Here is a 19,398-nt window from a genome sequence, read left to right on the forward strand (position 1 = left end):
TATCAAGTAGAGTAAATCTGATAACCTCATGCAAAATAAAGTTGTATCTATGCTGTTCAGAACCAATCTACATGATAAAGGACAAAAAAGGACAAGAAAGACAGATGAGGTAGTAGCTGTATTCAAACTGAAAATAAAATGTTCCTCTGTCAGCTACAGTATTGATGATATTTCCCTTGTGAAATGTATCCTCTAAACAAGTTCTATCAAATGTAAAATTAAAAAAGTAAAATGTAGGAGGTGGTTGTATTACAATACGTCAATCCATTTCACTACAGTCAATCACATCTAGTCAAATCCATACTACAGCATTATGGACACTAACTGTCAAATCACTCTGGGAATTTTAGTGTTTATTGTTCAGTTACAAAAAAATTGAAACATAAAATAAAACAATGCAACTCTCCTAACTATCAACTGTCATAACCTTTGAAACATATTTATATACATCTGTAACCACATATCTCCTCCACACTGCATTAAACCAAGACAGAAAAATAAAGTCAACAAAAAAAGAAAGCACCAATTGTTCTATGCTAGAAGACTGATAAACAATGTAATACTATCCCGGGGAAAGAAAATCATGTTCCTTTCTCTACACTACTAACGTAGTATCCTGACTCTACAATCGGTTGGCCGCTCTACCTTAGGGGCTTACTTTTTCTTTCTGTCTTGAGAGCAGCGTGGACAATACCTGCAGAGTTAGAAAAAATGAATATTCAGTTGTAAACCTTAAAATCCCATCACTATTTCCGTTATGTAAGATACTCACCGGCCAGTTTATTAGGTACACCACCCCGGTCACAAAAATGGATCGGTCCTACAGACAGTGAGTCACGTGGCCGTGGCTTGCTATAGAAAACAGGCATCGAGGCATTCAGTTACTGTTCGATTGAACGTTGAAATTGGCAAAACCAGTGACCTAAGCGACTGAGTGTGGTATGATCGTCGTTGCCCGGCAGTATCTCAGAAACGGCTGCCCTCCTGGGCTTTTCACGCACAACAGTGTCTAGGGTTTACAGAGAATGGCATGACAAACAAAAAACATCCAGTCAGCAGCAGTCCTGTGGGCAAGTAGCTTAGTGGTTAAGAGCGTTGTGCCAGTAACCGAAAGGTCGCTGGTTCTAATCCCCGAGCCAACTAGGTGAAAAATCTGTCTGTGCCCTTAAGCAAGGCACTTAACCCTAATTGCTCCTGTAAGTCGCTTTGGATAAAAGCGTCTGCTAAATGGCTTATTATTATTTTTATTATTAAAAACAGCTTGTTGATGAGAGAGGTCGAAAGAGAATGGCAAGAATTGTGCAAGCTAACAGGCGGGCCCGCAAACAGACAAATAACGGTGCAGTACAACAGTGCTGTGCAGAACGGCATCTTGGAATGCACAACTTGTCGATCCTTGTCACAAATGGGCTATTGCAGCAGACGACCACACCGGGTTCCACTCCCATCAGCTAAAAACAAGAAGAAGCGGCTCCAGTGGGCACGCTATCACCAACACTGGACAGTGGAAAAACATCACCTGGTCCGACGAATACCGGTTTCTGTTGCGTCATGCTGATGGCAGTGTCAGGATTTAGTATAAGCAGCATAAGTCCATGAACCCATCCTGCCTGGTGTCAACAGCGTACCGCTGTCCAATATGCAGCAACTGCGTGATGCCATGGCGTCAGCATGGAACGTTTCCGACTTGTAGAAGCCATGCCCCAAAGAATTCAGGCTATTCTGGAGACAGAGGGGTCCGACCCTGTACTAGACGGGTGTACCTAATAAACTGGCCAGTGAGTGTAGTACTGTATGGTTAGTCTGTGTAGGTTAACTGATTCCCTCACCATTTCCCTCTTGGTTTGGTCGTCAGGCCCACGCAGGCAAAGTGGAACCACTCGATGGAACACTGCAAATACAATCAACACAGGGGTTTGATGAAGTCCGCACACACTGTAGTTTTCAAGAACCAGGATCAACACAAAACAATATAGGTCAGGTCAGTGCACACACTGGGGGAAACTCAGGGGAGGTTTCTGGGGAAACTCACATCTGTGTTGTCACAGCCAATCATCTCTCCATAGGACACCTGGTGACACAGGCAGTAGGTGGGCTCGTTGGGGTCCACTGGCATGTCCAGCACGTCAGAGGGATGCACGTTCCCAAAGTTAGCAGCTGGAGCAGTGAACTCCCCCCTGACAATGAGAGAGAGGGCTGGGTGAGTACACACACACAAAATGAAGGCCAATGAAGGAGATTGTCTTCAAGCAAGGAAGTGATAGAGTGCACAATAATAAACGTACGGTTGGAGAAGTTTGACTTTCTTCTGCGCAATCTTCGGACTGCCATCTTCATCTGAGCTCTTCACTTTAGAACGCGTTTTAGCTACCTTCTTCTCTTTCAGCCCCCTGGACTCGCCTGAAATATCAAAACATAGCAGATAGTCCTGAATGAATTGTGAATAACGATGAGTGAGAAAGTTAAGACACACAAATATCATACCCCCAAGACATGCTAACCTCTCACCATTACAATAACAGGGGAGGTTTTGCTTTTTTTTTTTTTTTTTTTGGGGGGATATTATATTTATGCATCTAACTTTCTCACTCATCATTATTCACGATTCATTCAGGACTATCGGTAATCATGGTAGCATCCACATTAATGTAGAGTATTAGTGTTTAGAAACATTAATTACCATTCATTTCTATTGGGCACAAACTAATCTGAAACACAACCAAAACAAACAGCAAATGCATCGAACAAGTTTGTGTAGTCACAAGCTTGATGTAATCATTGCGTGCTAAGAATATGGGACCAAATAGTACACTTTTGACTACTTTAATGATAATGACTTTTGGTCCCCTAAAATATGTGTGTGTGTGTGGGGGGGGCTGCACTTTAACCTCATAGTCATTGTATAATTAAAAATCCAAAGTGCTGGAGTACAGAGCCAAAACAACAACAAATATTGTCACTATCCCAATACTTTTGGAGCTCACTGCATCTGTATAATTTTGGAGCTCACTGCATCTGTATACTTTTGGAGCTCACTGCATCTGTATACTTTTGGAGCTCACTGCATCTGTATACTTTTGGAGCTCACTGCATCTGTATACTTTTGGAGCTCACTGCATCTGTATAATTTTTTCTAGTAATGATTTGATATTTTGAAGTGTGCCAAGATGCTAAGCAAACACTCATGAGAAACAGACACGTATGTGCACACACCCACTTCAAATACATACTTTTCTTTCCCTTACTGGAGGTGGAATCATAGTCTGTGCTCTCTATCTGCTTCTCCTTCAGGTCGGCCTCAAAGCGGGCCAGGTCTGTGTCCAGTCTCCGGATGTGCTTGTCCACCTAGGGAACAACCACTGCACTTTAGGATTCATTTGACTGACCCACACAGGCTCCAATACAAAGGAAGCACAGTGCTCCAAAGTACTACTACTGACCATCTCATAAGTCTGCATGGCCAGTTGCACTTTGTCATCCCCAAACTCCTTGCTTTTGCTGTACGACTGCTGGATCTGCCTCAGAATAGTAAGCTTCTGTTCAGACGAGAGGGTCCTGGCATTGGATGTGTAATCCTTTGCCAGGGAGTCTATCTGCCCCTTTAGATCTGAGAGAAAGAGATGGGTTGGGTGAGAAGTTTGGATAAGCATTTTTATTGATGCCACTGATCTGAGAATATCAGCCTTATGTGATGTGTGTTACTGTGTCACTTGCTTCCACATACCATTTCTTTTTAAATGAAGTATGTGTATCTAGGGCTTTTACAAGTATGAATGGATTTAAGAAATCCCATGGCTGTGCCCAACAAAAGCTCAACAAAGTACTGATATGTAAAGATGCCTCACATAATTGTAGTGCAGCTTTTGTTCTAGATGATCTGATAGTGTTGGAAAATTAGCAGATAATTGAATGGTAAATTGTTGAGGACCGTGGGCATGAATGTTCTTTAGCCCTGGTAATCTGGTTGTTATGGAGGCGAGACAGATTTCATTTGCATACATTCATCATTGGCAATTCAAATGCACAACTTGTGGGTGGGTGGGATGGCTGCTACTTTATTATGCATTGTAAACGTGGTTCACACATACTCTGCAGAGTAACGTTAGTGAATTGGTCGGTACCAGTTGTAGTTAGTGTTATTTCTCACCCTCTGTACGTTGATCCAAGTCCCTCATCAAATTGAAGTTCCTCTGCAGTTCAAATGGCAGGTTCTCTATGCCTGTGATGAGAAATGAACAATCATGAACAACTTTTTTGACTGATTAATATTCACTAATCATACCAACTCTTGGTATAACAAATGTATCTTCAATTTGTGATGATACTCTAGCTAGGCTAATGCCTAACAGGCGAAACGACCGTTGGTGTTGATTAGCTAGGTAGCTAGCGGCCTAATTATCCAAATAAAGCATTCCTTCTTGCAATGCATTGACTAAACATGCAGATAAATTCAAATAGGCAGCTAAACTATCGAAAACATTTGCAGATTCTTATCTCTAAATCGTTTAAATAATATAAAATGAACTCACTGTCCAAATAGTGTTCCAAATACATTCCCGCCGCCATCTTGGAAAATGTAAACAACACAACTTCCGGCGAGGAGGACGAGTTGTTCTTCGGTTTGATCCGAAATCAAATAAACGATATTTTAATATCAATCGTAATGCAGGATATTGTATTTGCACGGTGTCAGAGACTGAATATAATTAATTAAATGTACTGTTTATGAAAACTATCTAATATAGTCATATTTGATGTCATACACGGTCAACAATACTGCAGTAATATAAAAATAAACAAGATGGGAGTATGACAAACAATCAGACATTTTATTGTCTCAAGGAATGGTCTTTACAATACATACCATCAACTTGATCAAAGGACATACAAAATGAAATTAAACCAAACAGATAACATTGCAAGGAAGGATTAAAATGTGAAAATGTGATGTTTAACAAGAGAAGTAGAACTTTGCCCTCAACCACAGATCTAGGATCAGATGACCATACTCCTACCCTAGAACCAATCATCCATGAGGGCCATGAAAAATATCTGATCTAGTATCTGTGTGGTTAGGGACAACATCTACCTACTCCAAAGGGGGCTGGGGCTCAGGGCCCTCGATGGAGGGCCTGCTGCAGTGATTTTCAGTCCAGAAGGAGGCAATATCTATCCTAACATTCTCAGCTCAACTCTTGTGAAAATGACTGATCTGTCATGACAATTAGACCTCTCTGACTAGTGACAACTGCAAAAATAATTACAGTCTTCATTTTCATAAACATTTTATACATGTTCATTGTCCAACCTCTTCTTTTTTCAGCAGCTTCTTCAACTTATTGAATTTGTTCTTCCCAATTCTCTTCTTGCTCTGCATGGGGGATTTCCTCTGTTTATCGCCCTTTTTCTCAAACCTGCTCCCTTCCTTTGACTCTTTGGTCGTCTCCCCTTCTGTTTTGACTGTGTTGGACTTCTTGAGCTCTCCGTCCACTTTCACAGTCTCACCATCCATCTTTGCGATCTTTGCTTTCTTCGGCCCGGTTGGTTTTTGACTTTTTTTCAGGGTGCTTGGGTTTGTTGTTTTCTTGACGATGCTTTTGGCTGGTTTCCCGTTGGCTATTGCCTTCTGTGACACAGCTGGCTTGCCAGGGACTGGCTTCTGCTTCTTGGACTTGTTCTTAGAACCTGCTTTAGATGGTCCGTCCTCATCAGAGGAATCAGCTGTAACCTCTACTGCCTCAGATGGCTCGGTTTCCTCTTCTCCGTCTGGAATAGTGACAATAACAGGATGTTATTTTTATATAAACACGAGCGGTGTTTCCATGACACTGGACAAAGCACTGTGGTTTATTAGATCCAAGATGACATCTACTTTACCTTTGTCAACTGCTGTGGTTGGGACTGTGTTGGAGAACTTTTTCAGCTTGGCCACAAAGAAACCGTCCATGTTGTGGGAATGAGGGTAGAACCGGCGTGAGAGTTTCAGAGAGGGATGGAATCGTCTCTCTTTGAATCTAAATGGGAGGAAATATATATATATTTTTTATTGCACAAGAAAACGGTTAGGGGGGTACAGGTAAATATCTGGATGAATGTGAATAATGTGGTGTTCTTATAACCCCTTTACCTGGTGAAGCCTTCTTTGCCAAAGTCCAGTCCAGTCTGGACGAGTTTGACGTTTCTTTTCTTGAGAGCATAGTCCACTACCCACTCGTTCTCCTCCACCTGGTGATAAAGTCAGTAAGGTAACTTCATCTATTCTAGTCCAAATGAATTTAACCGTCACAGACATTTTGTAATGGACCGAAAAAACAAGAAAAAGCTGCGATAAAATAAATAATTGCAATTCACTTTAAGTAAAGCACCAATTTAGATTTTGTTTATTTGTCATCAGTGTGACACTCAGGTGTACCCACCATGATAGAGCATGTGCAGTACACCAGATAGCCTCCAGAGGGAGACTCAGCGTTGACAGAGTCGATGGCCGCCAGGATGAGCTCCTTCTGCAGGTGGGCCGACCGCTGGATGTCAGACTCGTCCTGAGAGACAGGACGTAGAAAGTAAGATTAGGAAGACATGAACAGGAAGTTATCATTAAAGGCCAGTGTCTACTGTAAATCTAAGGGCCTGTGTAGTGTATAATAGGTTTTTTCTCACCTTACTGGTCTTAACAGCAGGGTCTTTGGCGATTACTCCTGTGCCTGAGCAGGGAGCATCAAGCAGCACTCTGTCAAACCCACCCATGACCTGCAAACATAGTAACTAACAGGTTAACATACCATCAATGGGAGTAACATACAATGTACAAACTGCATGTAGAGCAAGAAACTCTCTTATTACCTTAGGGAACTGCCTGCCATCGTAGTTACAAATCACTGAGTTGGTGACTCCCAGACGGTGGATGTTGCCCACCACACTCTTCAGTCTGTCAGCACTGGCATCATTGGCCACAATCACCCCTGTGTTCCTCATCAACTGGGCTGTGGGACACACATATACACAATAAATAAGTAATCCAATAAAAGTTAAGTCTTGCCTGTTAAGCCCTAGATCAGGGGTTCTTAAACTTTTTCAGGATGGGACCCAAATGAGAAATTCAGTGTTTTCCTGGGACCCAAGCTCATGAAAACATGCCCCCTTTTGGGGGCCCTAAACGAGATATGGTTGGGTGGCTCCCCCACCTCACAGGCAAAAACATTTTAGTTTTAAAGTTAATTTCCTGCAATTCTACACACTTTGCCATGACTTATGCCATTTTAATATGATATCTGAATGAGAGTGACTAACAAAATCAATGGGGAGCCCCTTGGAGTTCAGGGCCCTTGGGCACGTGCCCTGTGTGCCCGGTCGGTATTCGGCCATGATTAGATAGCTGGCTAGACTAATTTACCAATCTAAAAAGTGTTCGCTGACATCGCTAATTAAGTAACTGTCAGTTGCTAGGTTTCCATCCAATTGTCAACAGATTTTCATACGAATATTCTAAAATCTGCAGAAAGAAAAGATGCACATTTTCCCACCAGTGGTGTGTTTTCACCAAACTGACTTGTTGCGAATAGAAATCAGTGCGTGATGACAGTGCAGACAAAATGTACTTTTTCGCTTAAGTTTTCATGTACTGAATAAACATCTAAAGTTCAATGCGTTTCCATTGCATTTGCAACTCTACCGATAGTTGTCACAAAAACTGTTGCGTTACATAGCAAATGTGCCGACTCTGATCTTGGCACGTGCGCTCGCAGATACAGTGTGGGTAGGCTAGTCTACATTATTATTTTTTTATGGGTGAGCAAGAATATTTATATTTTTCAAACGGCTGTCATACATCGATCATCATGTCACCAGAACAAGACCCTCAATATTTATTGGAAAGGAGCATCAAGCTCATCCCATGCACTTTCACCACCCTGTGAAGTTCATCATAATTTATTTAATCTGTAGCCTAATAAATTGCATGGTTTCCCGAGTCGAGTTTCCACTGCCATTTCTCCCCATGTCGAACGAACAAATGATATGTCGCCATTTATAATAATATACAGTGGGGAGAACAAGTATTTGATACACTGCCGATTTTGCAGGTTTTCCTACTTACGAAGCATGTAGAGGTCTGGAATTTTTATCATAGGTACATTTCAACTGTGAGAGACGGAATCTAAAACAAAAATCCAGAAGATCACATTGTATGATTTTTAAGTAATTAATTTGCATTTTATTGCATGACATAAGTATTTGATACATCAGAAAAGCAGAACTTAATATTTGGTACAGAAACCTTTCTTTGCAATTACAGAGCTCATACGTTTCCTGTAGGTCTTGACCAGGTTTGCACACACTGCAGAAGGGATTTTGGCCCACTCCTCCATACAGACCTTCTCCAGATCCTTCAGGTTTCAGGGCTGTCGCTGGGCAATACAGACTTTCAGCTCCCTCAAAAGATTTTCTATTGGGTTCAGGTCTGGAGACTGGCTAGGCCACTCCAGGACCTTGAGATGCTTCTTACGGAGCCACTCCTTAGTTGCCTTGGCTGTATGTTTCGGGTCGTTGTCATGCTGGAAGACCCAGTCACGACCCATCTTCAATGCTCTTACTGAGGGAAGGAGGTTGTTGGCCAAGATCTCGTGATACATGGCCCCATCCATCCTCCCCTCAATACGGTGCAGTCGTCCTGTCCCCTTTGCAGAAAAGCATCCCCAAAGAATGATGTTTCCACCTCCATGCTTCACGGTTGGGATGGTGTTCTTGGGGTTGTACTCATCCTTCTTCTTCCTCCAAACACGGCGAGTGGAGTTTAGACCAAAAAGCTCTATTTTTGTCTCATCAGACCACATGATGAGTACAACCTTCTCCCACTCATCAGACCGTCTCCCATTCCTCCTCTGGATCATCCAGATGGTCATTGGCAAACTTCAGACGGGCCTGGACATGCGCTGGCTTGAGCAGGGGGACCTTGCGTGCGCTGCAGAATTGTAATCCATGACGGCATAGTGTGTTACTAATGGTTTTCTTTGAGACTGTGGTCCCAGCTCTCTTCAGGTCATTGACCAGGTCCTGCCGTGTAGTTCTGGGCTGATCCCTCACCTTCCTCATGATCATTGATGCCCCACGAGGTGAGATCTTGCATGGAGCCCCAGACCGAGGGTGATTGACCGTCATCTTGAACTTCTTCCATTTTCTAATAATTGCGCCAACAGTTGTTGCCTTCTCACCAAGCTGCTTGCCTATTGTCCTGTAGCCCATCCCAGCCTTGTGCAGGTCTACAATTTTATCCCTGATGTCCTTACACAGCTCTCTGGTCTTGGCCATTGTGGAGAGGTTGGAGTCTGTTTGATTGAGTGTGTGGACAGGTGTCTTTTATACAGGTAACGAGTTCAAACAGGTGCAGTTAATACAGGTAATGAGTAGAGAACAGGAGGGCTTCTTAAAGAAAAACTAACAGGTCTGTGAGAGCCGGAATTCTTACTGGTTGGTAGGTGATCAAATACTTATGTCATGCAATAAAATGCAAATTAATTACTTAAAAATCATACAATGTGATTTTCTGGATTTTTGTTTTAGATACCGTCTCTCACAGTTGAAGTGTACCTATGATAAAAATTACAGACCTCTACATGCTTTGTAAGTAGGAAAACCTGCAAAATCGGCAGTGTATCAAATACTTGTTCTCCCCACTGTATATTTTTATACATTATGACTTTACGCGCAGAAAAACTGTGGATGGAAATTTGGTTATTGACTGACATAGCAAGAGAAAAACCACTGATGCACAACCACATTTCAAAATGGCACCTTGTGTTTTCTTCTATTCTAACTCCCATGTCGCAAACCATAACCTAAGAAAGGCTGCAGTTGATTATTAGGCTAATTGTAGAGACCAACAGCAGTAAACAGTATTGTGCTCATTGCCATTCAACTCTATTTTTAACATCCTCACCCATATAGGTGGTCTTTCCCCCTGGAGCTGAGCTCATGTCGAGCACCGTCTCCCCCTCCTGGGGAGAGAGAGCCATGACAGGCAGGAAACTAGAGGCTCCCTGCAGCATGTAGTGACCAGCCAGGTACTCCGGGGTCGCACCTGGGAACGGAAAAATACTAGGTTTAACACAGGGCAGACACAGACAGGAAGACACACTCATCAATTCATGTATACTTACTCATAACACACAGAAAGCAGGATAACAGTAGTAATTACAAAATTAACATTCTAATCTTTCATACACATATAAAAGGTTAGAGTGTGCTGGTACTGACCTATGGGTACTGAGGAGTCGAAGATGACCAGGCCCACTTTAGACCACTTCCCCAGAGGATCCAGATTCACCCCTCTGTTGATCAGGGCCTGGGACAAAGAACATACACGTCACTCAGTCTGGCAGAGGAACAGGCATTACTACTAGCATCCAATTATCCTTTGGTCAATTCCAAATGGACCCCTAGTCTTAATCCTTTCAGAGCTACACAAATGCCTAGGTGGTAGGGGTGGAGTTGGGGCACCTTTATTTGAGCCAAGTTGAAAGAGTGAGGTTTGTTACCTGAGCCAAGTCCCTCCTCCTTGTCTTCAGTGTATTGGTCCGAATGGTGACAGGTCGCTGAATTTCATTGGCCTCCAGGAAATCAATCAGCTACAAAGCACATAAAAAGAGGGAAGCCTTAGTTCAGCATGATGACAAAACGTAACCTTCCATAGACTTCCTGTTCATTTTGCGTTACTATAACATTCGGGAGAACAAAGCAATGACACATACCTCTGACACTGGAAAGATATCCAGCAGTTTGTCTATGAGGAAATTGTTGTAGCTGTAGTAAGTGGAAAGATCCTTTTTCAGGAGAGAGAGGTACTCTGTTCTCTCTTTCCCCTCCTCCCTCTTGGTGGCAAAGTGAGACAGAACGTCCACGTTGTCCTTTATTCTCTGGTGGATGGTCTGCAGGTCTACAAGCAAAACGCCTGCATCCACAGGAGAGAGAAAGACACTTAGTACAGATGGAGTCCACAGGCACCGATAAAGAACACGTAGAAATGTGTAAACTGGCATACCAAAAAGCATAACTGTCAAATCTAAAAAGTACAAATCTAACCTCACCCTCTAACCTCAAACTCACCCTCTTTTGCTATCTCCTCTGCTCCAGGTAGTATGAATTTGTCCATCTCATCTATATTAGCCTGTACCGTGTCATCTTCATCCATGTCTTCATCTCCACTCTTCCCCTTATCATCATCATCATCATCATCATCGTCATCACTCTCCTGGCCCATGGCTTCCTGCAGCTTCTTCTGCTTCCTGGCAGCTCGCTCAATGGGGAGCAGCTGAATGAGAGATGAAAAGAGGAGTAAGGAACAGATGATTCAACAGACTAAGACTAAGCACCTTGCTAAAGAACAATAAGAACTTTGAAGGAAGAACATTGTTTTGCTATTTAGAACATGTCCTGGACGCATAACTTCGTCAATAATTTCACATACCTCCTCTCCATCACTGTCTCCTTCCCCCTCTCCTTCACTGTTGTCCTCCAATGCACCGTAGTCATCAACCAGGTCTTCATCATCATCATCATCTCCCTCAATTAGTAGTTTTTTCCCTTTATTCTTCTCCCCTCCCTCTTGTCCCTCGTCCTCTTCCTGCTCCCATTGGCTGTCACTGTCATCCTCGTCATCTGATTGGCCGACCTCACGCTTCCTCTTTGCTGGCTTCAGCCATTCACTGTTTTCATCTGTGAATCCTTGAGAACAGGGGAAACAAACCAATTAAGTCACCATAGACATTCATGGATATAGTATTGAGAACACAGTGAATGGATGGGGCTGTCTGACTCTGGATCCACATGGACTTAGATGACTTACCCCCCAATGCTAATGAATGAACAGTAACTTACCTTTTTTTGGCTCCTCCTTCTCAATGGTTTCCTTGGGCTTTTTGGTCACCTGAGCTCGCTTCCCAGCTCTAAAAAACGTCATCATCATTATCACCATCATCTTCAGCAAAAGTGTGTAACACTACATTACACAGTGGTTTAAAAATTAGTTGACGACATAACATCCAAAAGATTACAAACATACCTTTTCCTGGACCTGCTTGACAGTCGTTTTGGTGCAGTATCCTCTGCAAATGACAAGCATAGTTAGTTAGTGAGCATCAACCTTTAAATATTCATGTCTCATTCCCAGTCCTGTATCCTTGCTTTAGTACCACTGTACTCCCAGCAAGTGAGGTTATACTGAGACTTCAGCTCTTCAGAAGCTGTATGTTACAATAGCCTCCCCCTCACCATCCGTTAAGAACTTGGCCAGCTCAGTCTCTGCTCCTTTCTGCTTCCTGGACTTCCGCCCCGGCCCCTTCTTCACATAAGTGGTGGGATCCAACTTCCTGCCCATGACTAACACCTACACAGGTAGTCTGGAGAGAACATATAAGTTATGATCAGTTGGTAGAGCATGGCGCTTGCAACGCCAGGGTTCTGAGTTTGTCACTAACTGTAAGTCGCTCTGGATAAGAGCGTCTGCTAAATGACTAAAAATGTAAATGTAAAATTATCATGTTGGATTTACACACTAAGGCATAGGATCAGAATGGGATGAAGGTAGTCACTAACTATGCACTGATGGCAACTGAAAGATGGTTGCTAGCTATATTCTCAGGAACATGTTTCTCAGAATCTGTTCCAAGAATGTTGCAAATAACAAAATTATAAATAACGACAAATCCGCTTAACTTGAAAAGTTTATTGAAAACAGGTTCCTGAGAATATATCACCTCTTAACTCTGACCTGCACTCTGATGTGGACAAAAATAAAAAGGAATGTGAAATATTAAAAATGTGACATGTCACTAACATCACGGTGTTATATGTAGTTATTATAATACGTGGAACATCCTTTTCATATGCCAAGTGGGCATTCTCTTCATAAGCATGTTAGGTAGCTATCTAGCTAATTAGTTGACAACTGTTAAGCGTTAGTGGTCCTCTGTAGCTCAATTGGTAGAGCATGGCGCTTGTAACGCCAGGGTAGTGGGTTCGATCCCCGGGACCACCCATACGTAAAAATGTATACACACATGACTGTAAGTCGCTTTGGATAAAAGCGTCTGCTAAATGGCATATTATTATTAGTAGTACAAACTTCCACGCATGCTAACGTTATCCATCAATGGTATCCGCCTACACTCAAGTATGATGATATGCCGGTAATTAGCTAACGTTAGGTAACGACACATTGACTTCTCAGTTAAAAACAGACAAGTTGCATTCTAGAGACAAAACAACGTTAATATCATGAGGTTGCTATGTGCTGTAAAGGATGTTACCTAACTAGTTAGCTGGAACTTGCTTCCACATACACTGTGCAAGTCCGTCACCATGACTTGTTCATTCACTAGTGTATGGCACAAACAATCACGACATTTCTCTTTACGACAACTCTCCAAAACTCACCTTTGCAATAGTTTAAGTATAATGTATTTATTCGATCCTTGATTCCAGTTTACAGATTAAATTTACGCACATGTGACTTTTTTTCTAGCACACGTTGATTCCCGGAAGAAACACACATGCGTTTCCGGCGCATGTGATATACGAAGGCAAAATGCAAATCTTTGCAGAGGGAGCACAGAGTTTTCAAACTCTGGAAGTAGGTTGGAAATATTCTGTCTCTTTTATATACTAACTGAAAATAAACTTTTACTCATTCCGTTTCGTGTAGACCTATGTGAATATAATTAATATTACAGATTTGAGTCATTTTCAGTTGTATGCATTGTCCCAATTAATAATGTTAATGTTATTTCCCTGGGGCATTGACAATCAGAGATAATAATCAACCTTTTTCGATTATATACTGAACAAAAATATAAACGCACCATGTAAAGTGTTGATCCCATTTTTCATGAGCTGAAATAAAATATCCCAGAAATATTCCACATGCACAAAAATATTATTTATCTCAAATTTTGTGCACAAATGTATTTACATCCCTGTTAGTGAGCATTTATACTTTGCCAAGATAATCCATCCACCTGACAGGTGTGGCATATCAAGAAGCTGATTAAACAGCATGATCATTACACAGGTGCACCTCATGCTGGGGACAATAAAAGGCCACTAAAATGTGCAGTTTTGTCACACAACACAATGCCACAGGTGACTCAAGTTTTGAGGGAGCACGCAATTGGCATGCTGACTGCAGGAATGTCAACCAGAGCTGTTGCCAGATAATTTAATGTTAATTTCTCTACCATAAGCCAGCTCCAAAGTGGTTTTAGAGAATCAGTAAGTCCAACCGGCCTCACAACCACGTGTAACCACGCCAACCCTGGACCTTCACATCTGGCTTCTTCACCTGCGGGATGGTCTGAGACCAGCCACCCAGACAGCTGATGAAACTGGGTTTGCACAACCTAAGAATTTCTGCACAAACTGTCAGGAACCGTCTCAGGGAAGCTCATCTGCGTGCTTGTAGTCCTCACCAGGGTCTTGACCTGACTGCAGTTCAGCATCGTAACCGACTTCAGTGGGCAAATATTCACCTTCGATGGCCGCTGGCATGCTGGAGAAGTGTACTCTTCATGGATTAATCAGTTTCAACTGTACAGGGCAGATGGCAGACCGCGTATATGGCGTCGTGTGGGCGAGCGGTTTGCTGATGTCAACGTTGTGAACAGGGCCCCTTGGTGGTGGGGTTATGGTATGGGCAGGCATAAGCTACGGACAATGAACACAATTGCACTCACAGACCGTAGTTTTATTATAGGCAAATAAGCGCCACCAACCGGTACTCGCACACACCTAGGAGTTACTTGCAGTAAGTAGCTAGCTCAAACCTACAGAGTATTTTGGTTGCTTGCTTCTGGTGACCCGTCCCACGTTAAATATAATTATCGAACGACCGTTTAATTATATATATATTTTTTCGAACGACCGTTTGAAAACTGAAATTGTTGTTTTTTGAAAATGGAAATTGACAACACAACTTTGTCATCATTTCGATCGCTAACGTATCCCACTTTCCCAACTCTGTCTGACCTTATAACGTTAGCTAGCTATCTTTACTTTGTGATTTGCTCGCCCACAACTTGTAATCAAGGATATGCCTAGAAACGACCGCAACAAGAAAGATGTCAAACGAGAAAGAAAAAGGAAAGTTAACATAGAATCAAAGGGAACAGTTACAGTAATCAACGGAGGACAAGAGAAAGTTCAACGTAAACCGCCAGTAAAACCACCGGTCAAGTCACCGGTGAAGCAGCAAACAAAGCCAGTAAAAAATCCAGGTGGTCGGGGCCTTGGGAAAGCAGGAGCTAGACGTTTGGGTCAGCTATTGAAGCGTGCAATCCAAGAGAAGAAGAATGTTACAGGAAACGAAAAAGTGCCTTTGCCAAGTGAGTGATCTAGCTAGCTACTTTAGCGTCTGCAATATTTGCTTGCTCATATTGTGAGAGGGTGTGGGGTTGGGGGGGCAGGATGGCGTCTGTCAACTGGACACCTAGCTGTTACGCGAAGAGATCGGAACATTTTGACGAGGTCGCTAGGTTTTGGGTCAAGGTTGCTACACTACCCCCATCCTTCAGAGGGCGCATTGTTGTGCATCACTCTTGCCACTCTTGATGACCGCAACCAGGGGGTAGTCATAAATGGGGCTTGAACCCAACACCTTATCTAGTGCGCCAAGACATCCAACCCTCTTGACCAGGTCGCTAGGTGTTGGGTTAAGGTCGCTACAATATCTTCATGATTTTCAAAAAGCAATTTAGAAGTAAGTATGTGATGTTTATGTCAATTAAAATATTTCATAACCATTGAGTGTGTCTTCATCTCAATCTGTATCCAGCGACCCCAGTTCGCCTGTTCAAGTACCAGACACAGGCAGAGGCTGCATCTGCACCCAAAACCAACGATGCAAGGCGTGTGGCTACCCGGGTCTCCCAGCTCATCCTTCGGGTAATCTCCCAGTGCAAGCACCGGGGTGGCATCTCCATGGTGGACCTCAAGCATGCCCTGGCTGCTGGTGGCTATGATGTCACCAAGAACAACACCCGTGTGAACTTAGCAGTGAAAGGCCTGGTGAGGAAGGAGACACTGGTGCAGACTACTGGAGCTGGTGCATCTGGGTCATTTAAACTCAACAAAAAGGTAACTGTTTGAATAATACATTTGTCAATGGTGGTTTGTGTTTTAGCTCCTTGGCAGTTTAATTTTCCACTGGCTCATTTCAACTGAGTAGGAAGCAAATTGCACCACGGTGCATAATTCACTGTCAAACCACAACCAGTTATTTGGGAATTTTGAATTATGCAGATGTTTCTCTCTCGTCTCCTGTTCTAATACCACAGAAACTGACGTATGAGAAGAGAGTTAAGACAAGAGCCATGAGAGACCGTGCAGCAGTCGAGAGGGCCAAGCAGAAAAAAACAACTAAACCAACAGGAAAAGCAGTGAAACCACCAGGAAAAACTAAACCAACAGGAAAAGCAGTGAAACCACCAGGAAAAACTAAACCAGCAGGAAAAGCGGTGAAACCAGCAAGAAAACCAGCTAGCAAGGACAAAACAGTTGTAGAAAAGGCTCAAAGGGAAATAGGAGATAGACCAAAACAAGTAGGCAAAAGCCACAAACCAGCAGGACAAGCATCAAAATCACCAGCCAATGTCCAAAAAACAGGCTGCAAAGCCCCTAAACCTGCAGGAAAGGCCTTGAAAGCAGCCAATCAGAAAACTTGCAAAATGGTTGTAACCCCCAATACAAAGCCACAGATAAAGCGACCTAGGGTTGCCAAAAGACGTGCTTCCTTGTGGAAATGTACCGAGAGTATGGACTAAAAGAGTAATGTCAGTAGTAGATTTAGGTCAAACTACCGTAACCTTACAATGTTATATTTTGTCAATCAAATCATTATTATTGGTTTTATTATATTACTCACAAATTACATGTATATCGAGTGATTATTCAACCAGTATTACATCAAAACATGATTTGTCCCCATCATGAGTGTTGAATAGTTTTGTTCCCTACTCTCCTAGTCTCTTTGACAAGGAACAACTGAAACCTGAGGACAAACTATACCGTTTATTTCCACTGTATAACCATGCGAACAATGGTGCACTGAATACATGTAAAAAAGCAAAACAAATACAAGAAAAGTAGGAAGACTATATTTGGTGCCAAGTCCTTACAGATGGTGTATTAACAGTATTAATTTCATATTGAAACTTTGCCTTAGTTGAAACATGTAAAATACCATATTTTAGACAATACATACACCCATAGTATCGTACAAATCCACAATAGGTCATTGGTGAATTGGACTGTTTCTGTACAATGTTTATTGACTGAACATGACTGTCCGATCCATTTCTAGTCCATGTACGACAATGTCCATGATGACAACAGTTTTAGCTGGAGCAGCAGTGCGCTGTCAACTTCATCACAACACGCCCCAGACCTCCTCAAAGGCAGAGCACATCTTGGCACAGGTGAGGGCAGCAGAGAGAGGGTAGTTACTGATGGACACAGTCTTCTCTGTATAGTCCACATTCACCTAGGAGAGGACAAGCAGAGTTCAAACCAATAAATCATAATTTACCAAATTCCATCTTTTTTAATTGGTAGAGAATAAATAAACAAAATCAACATTTATAACATACACACTACCTAAATCAACAGTGCTACTGCCCCCGAGAAGTAGGATGAAGATGCCCCTTAACACTGATCTAAGGTCTGTAATGATGGAGGGTAAGTTAAGTTGATCCTAGATCAGTGCACACGGGCCATTACCTACAGCCTTAAGCAAAACTCACCGCTCCGTGTGCGAACGCTCCGACCACCACAGCGGCGGGCCCCTCCTCTGGTACCACGGTGCGGGCGCCCACTGCCTCCCCAGAGGAGAAGGAGGTACAGATACGGGGGCAGCCAGGGGGCAGGTGGTCTGACACAGGGTTTTTGATGAGCTTCAGCAGGCGCTGGGGGCCGTCAGCCGCCCTCACACTCAGCTTGTGCAGGAGCTGGACTAGGAGGAGAGAGAGAAAAACAAGTGGGATGAAACAAGAGAAAGGGGGAGAAATACAGTACAATAGAGGGGTAGGAGAGAAGGACGGTAGGAGAGAAGGTATGAAGAGAAATTCTGCAGAACATAGCAGGCTTACCCATGAGGCCACAGAAGCGGTTGAAGGTTCGGGGGATGCGTGTCTGTGGGTTGATCTCAATCAGGGCGTTCCTTTCTGTGTGGATGTAAACCTGCAGGAGGCCTGCCCTGTTCAATGGACTGTCCATCAGCATCAACAAACACTGGGGAACAATTACAAGATATGGCAGGGTTAGAGGAGAAAAAAAGAAAGATGATTGGTGTTCCAAGGGTCAATGTGAAAATGACAGCTTACCTGATGTGTAATGTCAGGTCGAATCTTCCCAGGGTCCCGTCCACTTTTAATTATCATGCCCTTGTGTTGGTCACAGTTTAGCAGCTCAAATGTCTTGCCAACCTGAGAGGTAAGGGCCGAGTTTAGGAAACCCTGCTTTAGGACTTGCATCAGTGTGTTTGCAGGCAGGAGCTAACTAATAACAAATAGTTTCATCCTGGTTTATTCAGTCACAAAAAAACAGTTATCGTGAAGAATGCAATAGTCATCATATAATACATCTATCAGGCAGGTCTGGTTGAACAGGAAGCTATATAAATTGTTTACATACAATAACGCAGGAAGTCAGACGCAGCTAGCAGTAGTTTGCCAACACACCAGTTGTATTGCGGAGCGGAATAGAAAAATACTCGTCTTTACCTTCACTGTTTCCAGCGTTGCCCCCTCTAAAATAACTACTAGTCGCCTTTCCGCCATGCGATCGTGCAGGCTACGCATATGTTTTGCTGGTTTGGGTTCATATTCGTCTAAATGTTCAAGACCACGCTTGTCACCGCTGTGGGCTTCCATGTTGCTTCGGGGTGGTAGTCGCAGGAATAATACGTCATACTGGAGGAGTTTTGGCAAGGTTCTGCCCCTCTGCTCGGTTTCCTTAACTATAATAAGGAGAAAGAATAATGTTTTACCTCTTCAATCTAATTGTGCTAATGGACACATTTCATATTAATGTAAATTCACAAATAAAAAAACACACTTCCATGTTTTCTATAAGGAGTTCGAGCAGTACATTAAGACGTTCTACATTCTTCCAATAAGAAAGCTGTTAAAACAATCAAATCAAATATAATTGTATTTGTCACATGCGCTGAATACAACATTTACATTTACATTATGTGTAGAATACAACATGTGTAGTAGACCTTACCGTGAAATGCTTACTTACAAGCCCTTAACCAACAATGCAGTTCAAGAAATAGTTAAGAAAATATGTACTAAATAAACTAAAGTAAAAAAAAAAAAAAGTAATAAAAAGTAACACAAAAAAAGTACATAATAA

At 42.6% G+C, this 19,398-nt stretch overlaps 4 protein-coding genes across 4 annotated transcripts; 1 reads left to right on the plus strand and 3 right to left on the minus strand.

Moving 5' to 3' along the window:
• Nucleotides 1-105: 105 nt before the first annotated feature.
• LOC121542991 (inhibitor of growth protein 4-like) lies at nucleotides 106-4,630 on the minus strand. Its single transcript, XM_041852661.1, has 8 exons — nucleotides 4,530-4,630; nucleotides 4,148-4,219; nucleotides 3,441-3,607; nucleotides 3,231-3,345; nucleotides 2,286-2,400; nucleotides 2,033-2,177; nucleotides 1,830-1,891; nucleotides 106-694 (listed from the first exon to the last, which is right to left on the minus strand). The coding sequence occupies exons 1-8, from the start codon at nucleotides 4,564-4,566 to the stop codon at nucleotides 655-657; spliced, it is 753 nt and encodes a 250-aa protein (XP_041708595.1). The 5' UTR covers nucleotides 4,567-4,630; the 3' UTR covers nucleotides 106-654.
• A 178-nt stretch (nucleotides 4,631-4,808) lies between these two features.
• LOC121542955 (probable 28S rRNA (cytosine-C(5))-methyltransferase) lies at nucleotides 4,809-13,552 on the minus strand. Its single transcript, XM_041852609.1, has 16 exons — nucleotides 13,426-13,552; nucleotides 12,262-12,389; nucleotides 12,053-12,095; nucleotides 11,869-11,936; nucleotides 11,459-11,715; nucleotides 11,098-11,302; nucleotides 10,743-10,942; nucleotides 10,530-10,619; nucleotides 10,249-10,336; nucleotides 9,932-10,072; nucleotides 6,841-6,980; nucleotides 6,658-6,747; nucleotides 6,417-6,539; nucleotides 6,128-6,225; nucleotides 5,878-6,014; nucleotides 4,809-5,766 (listed from the first exon to the last, which is right to left on the minus strand). Exons 2-16 carry the CDS (start codon nucleotides 12,365-12,367, stop codon nucleotides 5,297-5,299), a joined length of 2,256 nt encoding a protein of 751 aa, XP_041708543.1. The 5' UTR covers nucleotides 12,368-12,389; nucleotides 13,426-13,552; the 3' UTR covers nucleotides 4,809-5,296.
• Nucleotides 13,553-14,483: 931 nt separating this feature from the next.
• Nucleotides 14,484-17,138, plus strand: LOC121542982 (histone H1-like). Its single transcript, XM_041852650.2, has 3 exons — nucleotides 14,484-15,368; nucleotides 15,818-16,119; nucleotides 16,320-17,138. Exons 1-3 carry the CDS (start codon nucleotides 15,077-15,079, stop codon nucleotides 16,803-16,805), a joined length of 1,080 nt encoding a protein of 359 aa, XP_041708584.1. The 5' UTR covers nucleotides 14,484-15,076; the 3' UTR covers nucleotides 16,806-17,138.
• emg1 (EMG1 N1-specific pseudouridine methyltransferase) lies at nucleotides 17,034-19,178 on the minus strand. The gene is made up of 5 exons (XM_041852663.2): nucleotides 18,762-19,178; nucleotides 18,363-18,464; nucleotides 18,129-18,270; nucleotides 17,784-17,992; nucleotides 17,034-17,524 (listed from the first exon to the last, which is right to left on the minus strand). The coding sequence occupies exons 1-5, from the start codon at nucleotides 18,909-18,911 to the stop codon at nucleotides 17,411-17,413; spliced, it is 717 nt and encodes a 238-aa protein (XP_041708597.1). The 5' UTR covers nucleotides 18,912-19,178; the 3' UTR covers nucleotides 17,034-17,410.
• Between the last annotated feature and the right edge of the window lie 220 nt (nucleotides 19,179-19,398).

The sequence above is a fragment of the Coregonus clupeaformis genome, unplaced genomic scaffold (assembly GCF_020615455.1).
Source record: "Coregonus clupeaformis isolate EN_2021a unplaced genomic scaffold, ASM2061545v1 scaf1372, whole genome shotgun sequence".
NCBI classification, from domain to species: domain Eukaryota; kingdom Metazoa; phylum Chordata; class Actinopteri; order Salmoniformes; family Salmonidae; genus Coregonus; species Coregonus clupeaformis.

Coding starts and splice junctions, on each gene's coding strand:
- LOC121542955 (XM_041852609.1), bottom strand. CDS start 12,367: ATGGGCAGGAAGTTGGATCCCACCACTTATGTGAAGAAGGGGCCGGGG. Junction 6,981..9,931: donor GGGAAAGACCACCTATATGG/GTGAGGATGTTA, acceptor TGTGTCCCACAG/CCCAGTTGATGAGGAACACA. Junction 6,540..6,657: donor CTGCTGTTAAGACCAGTAAG/GTGAGAAAAAAC, acceptor CCTGTCTCTCAG/GACGAGTCTGACATCCAGCG.
- LOC121542982 (XM_041852650.2), top strand. CDS start 15,077: ATGCCTAGAAACGACCGCAACAAGAAAGATGTCAAACGAGAAAGAAAA. Junction 15,369..15,817: donor CGAAAAAGTGCCTTTGCCAA/GTGAGTGATCTA, acceptor ATCTGTATCCAG/CGACCCCAGTTCGCCTGTTC. Junction 16,120..16,319: donor CATTTAAACTCAACAAAAAG/GTAACTGTTTGA, acceptor CTAATACCACAG/AAACTGACGTATGAGAAGAG.
- LOC121542991 (XM_041852661.1), bottom strand. CDS start 4,566: ATGGCGGCGGGAATGTATTTGGAACACTATTTGGACA. Junction 2,178..2,285: donor AAAGTCAAACTTCTCCAACC/GTACGTTTATTA, acceptor TCTCATTGTCAG/GGGGGAGTTCACTGCTCCAG. Junction 695..1,829: donor ACCAAACCAAGAGGGAAATG/GTGAGGGAATCA, acceptor CTAACTCTGCAG/GTATTGTCCACGCTGCTCTC.
- emg1 (XM_041852663.2), bottom strand. CDS start 18,911: ATGGAAGCCCACAGCGGTGACAAGCGTGGTCTTGAACATTTAGACGAA. Junction 18,465..18,761: donor CAACGCTGGAAACAGTGAAG/GTAAAGACGAGT, acceptor CTTACCTCTCAG/GTTGGCAAGACATTTGAGCT. Junction 17,993..18,128: donor CCGCTTCTGTGGCCTCATGG/GTAAGCCTGCTA, acceptor CTCTCCTCCTAG/TCCAGCTCCTGCACAAGCTG.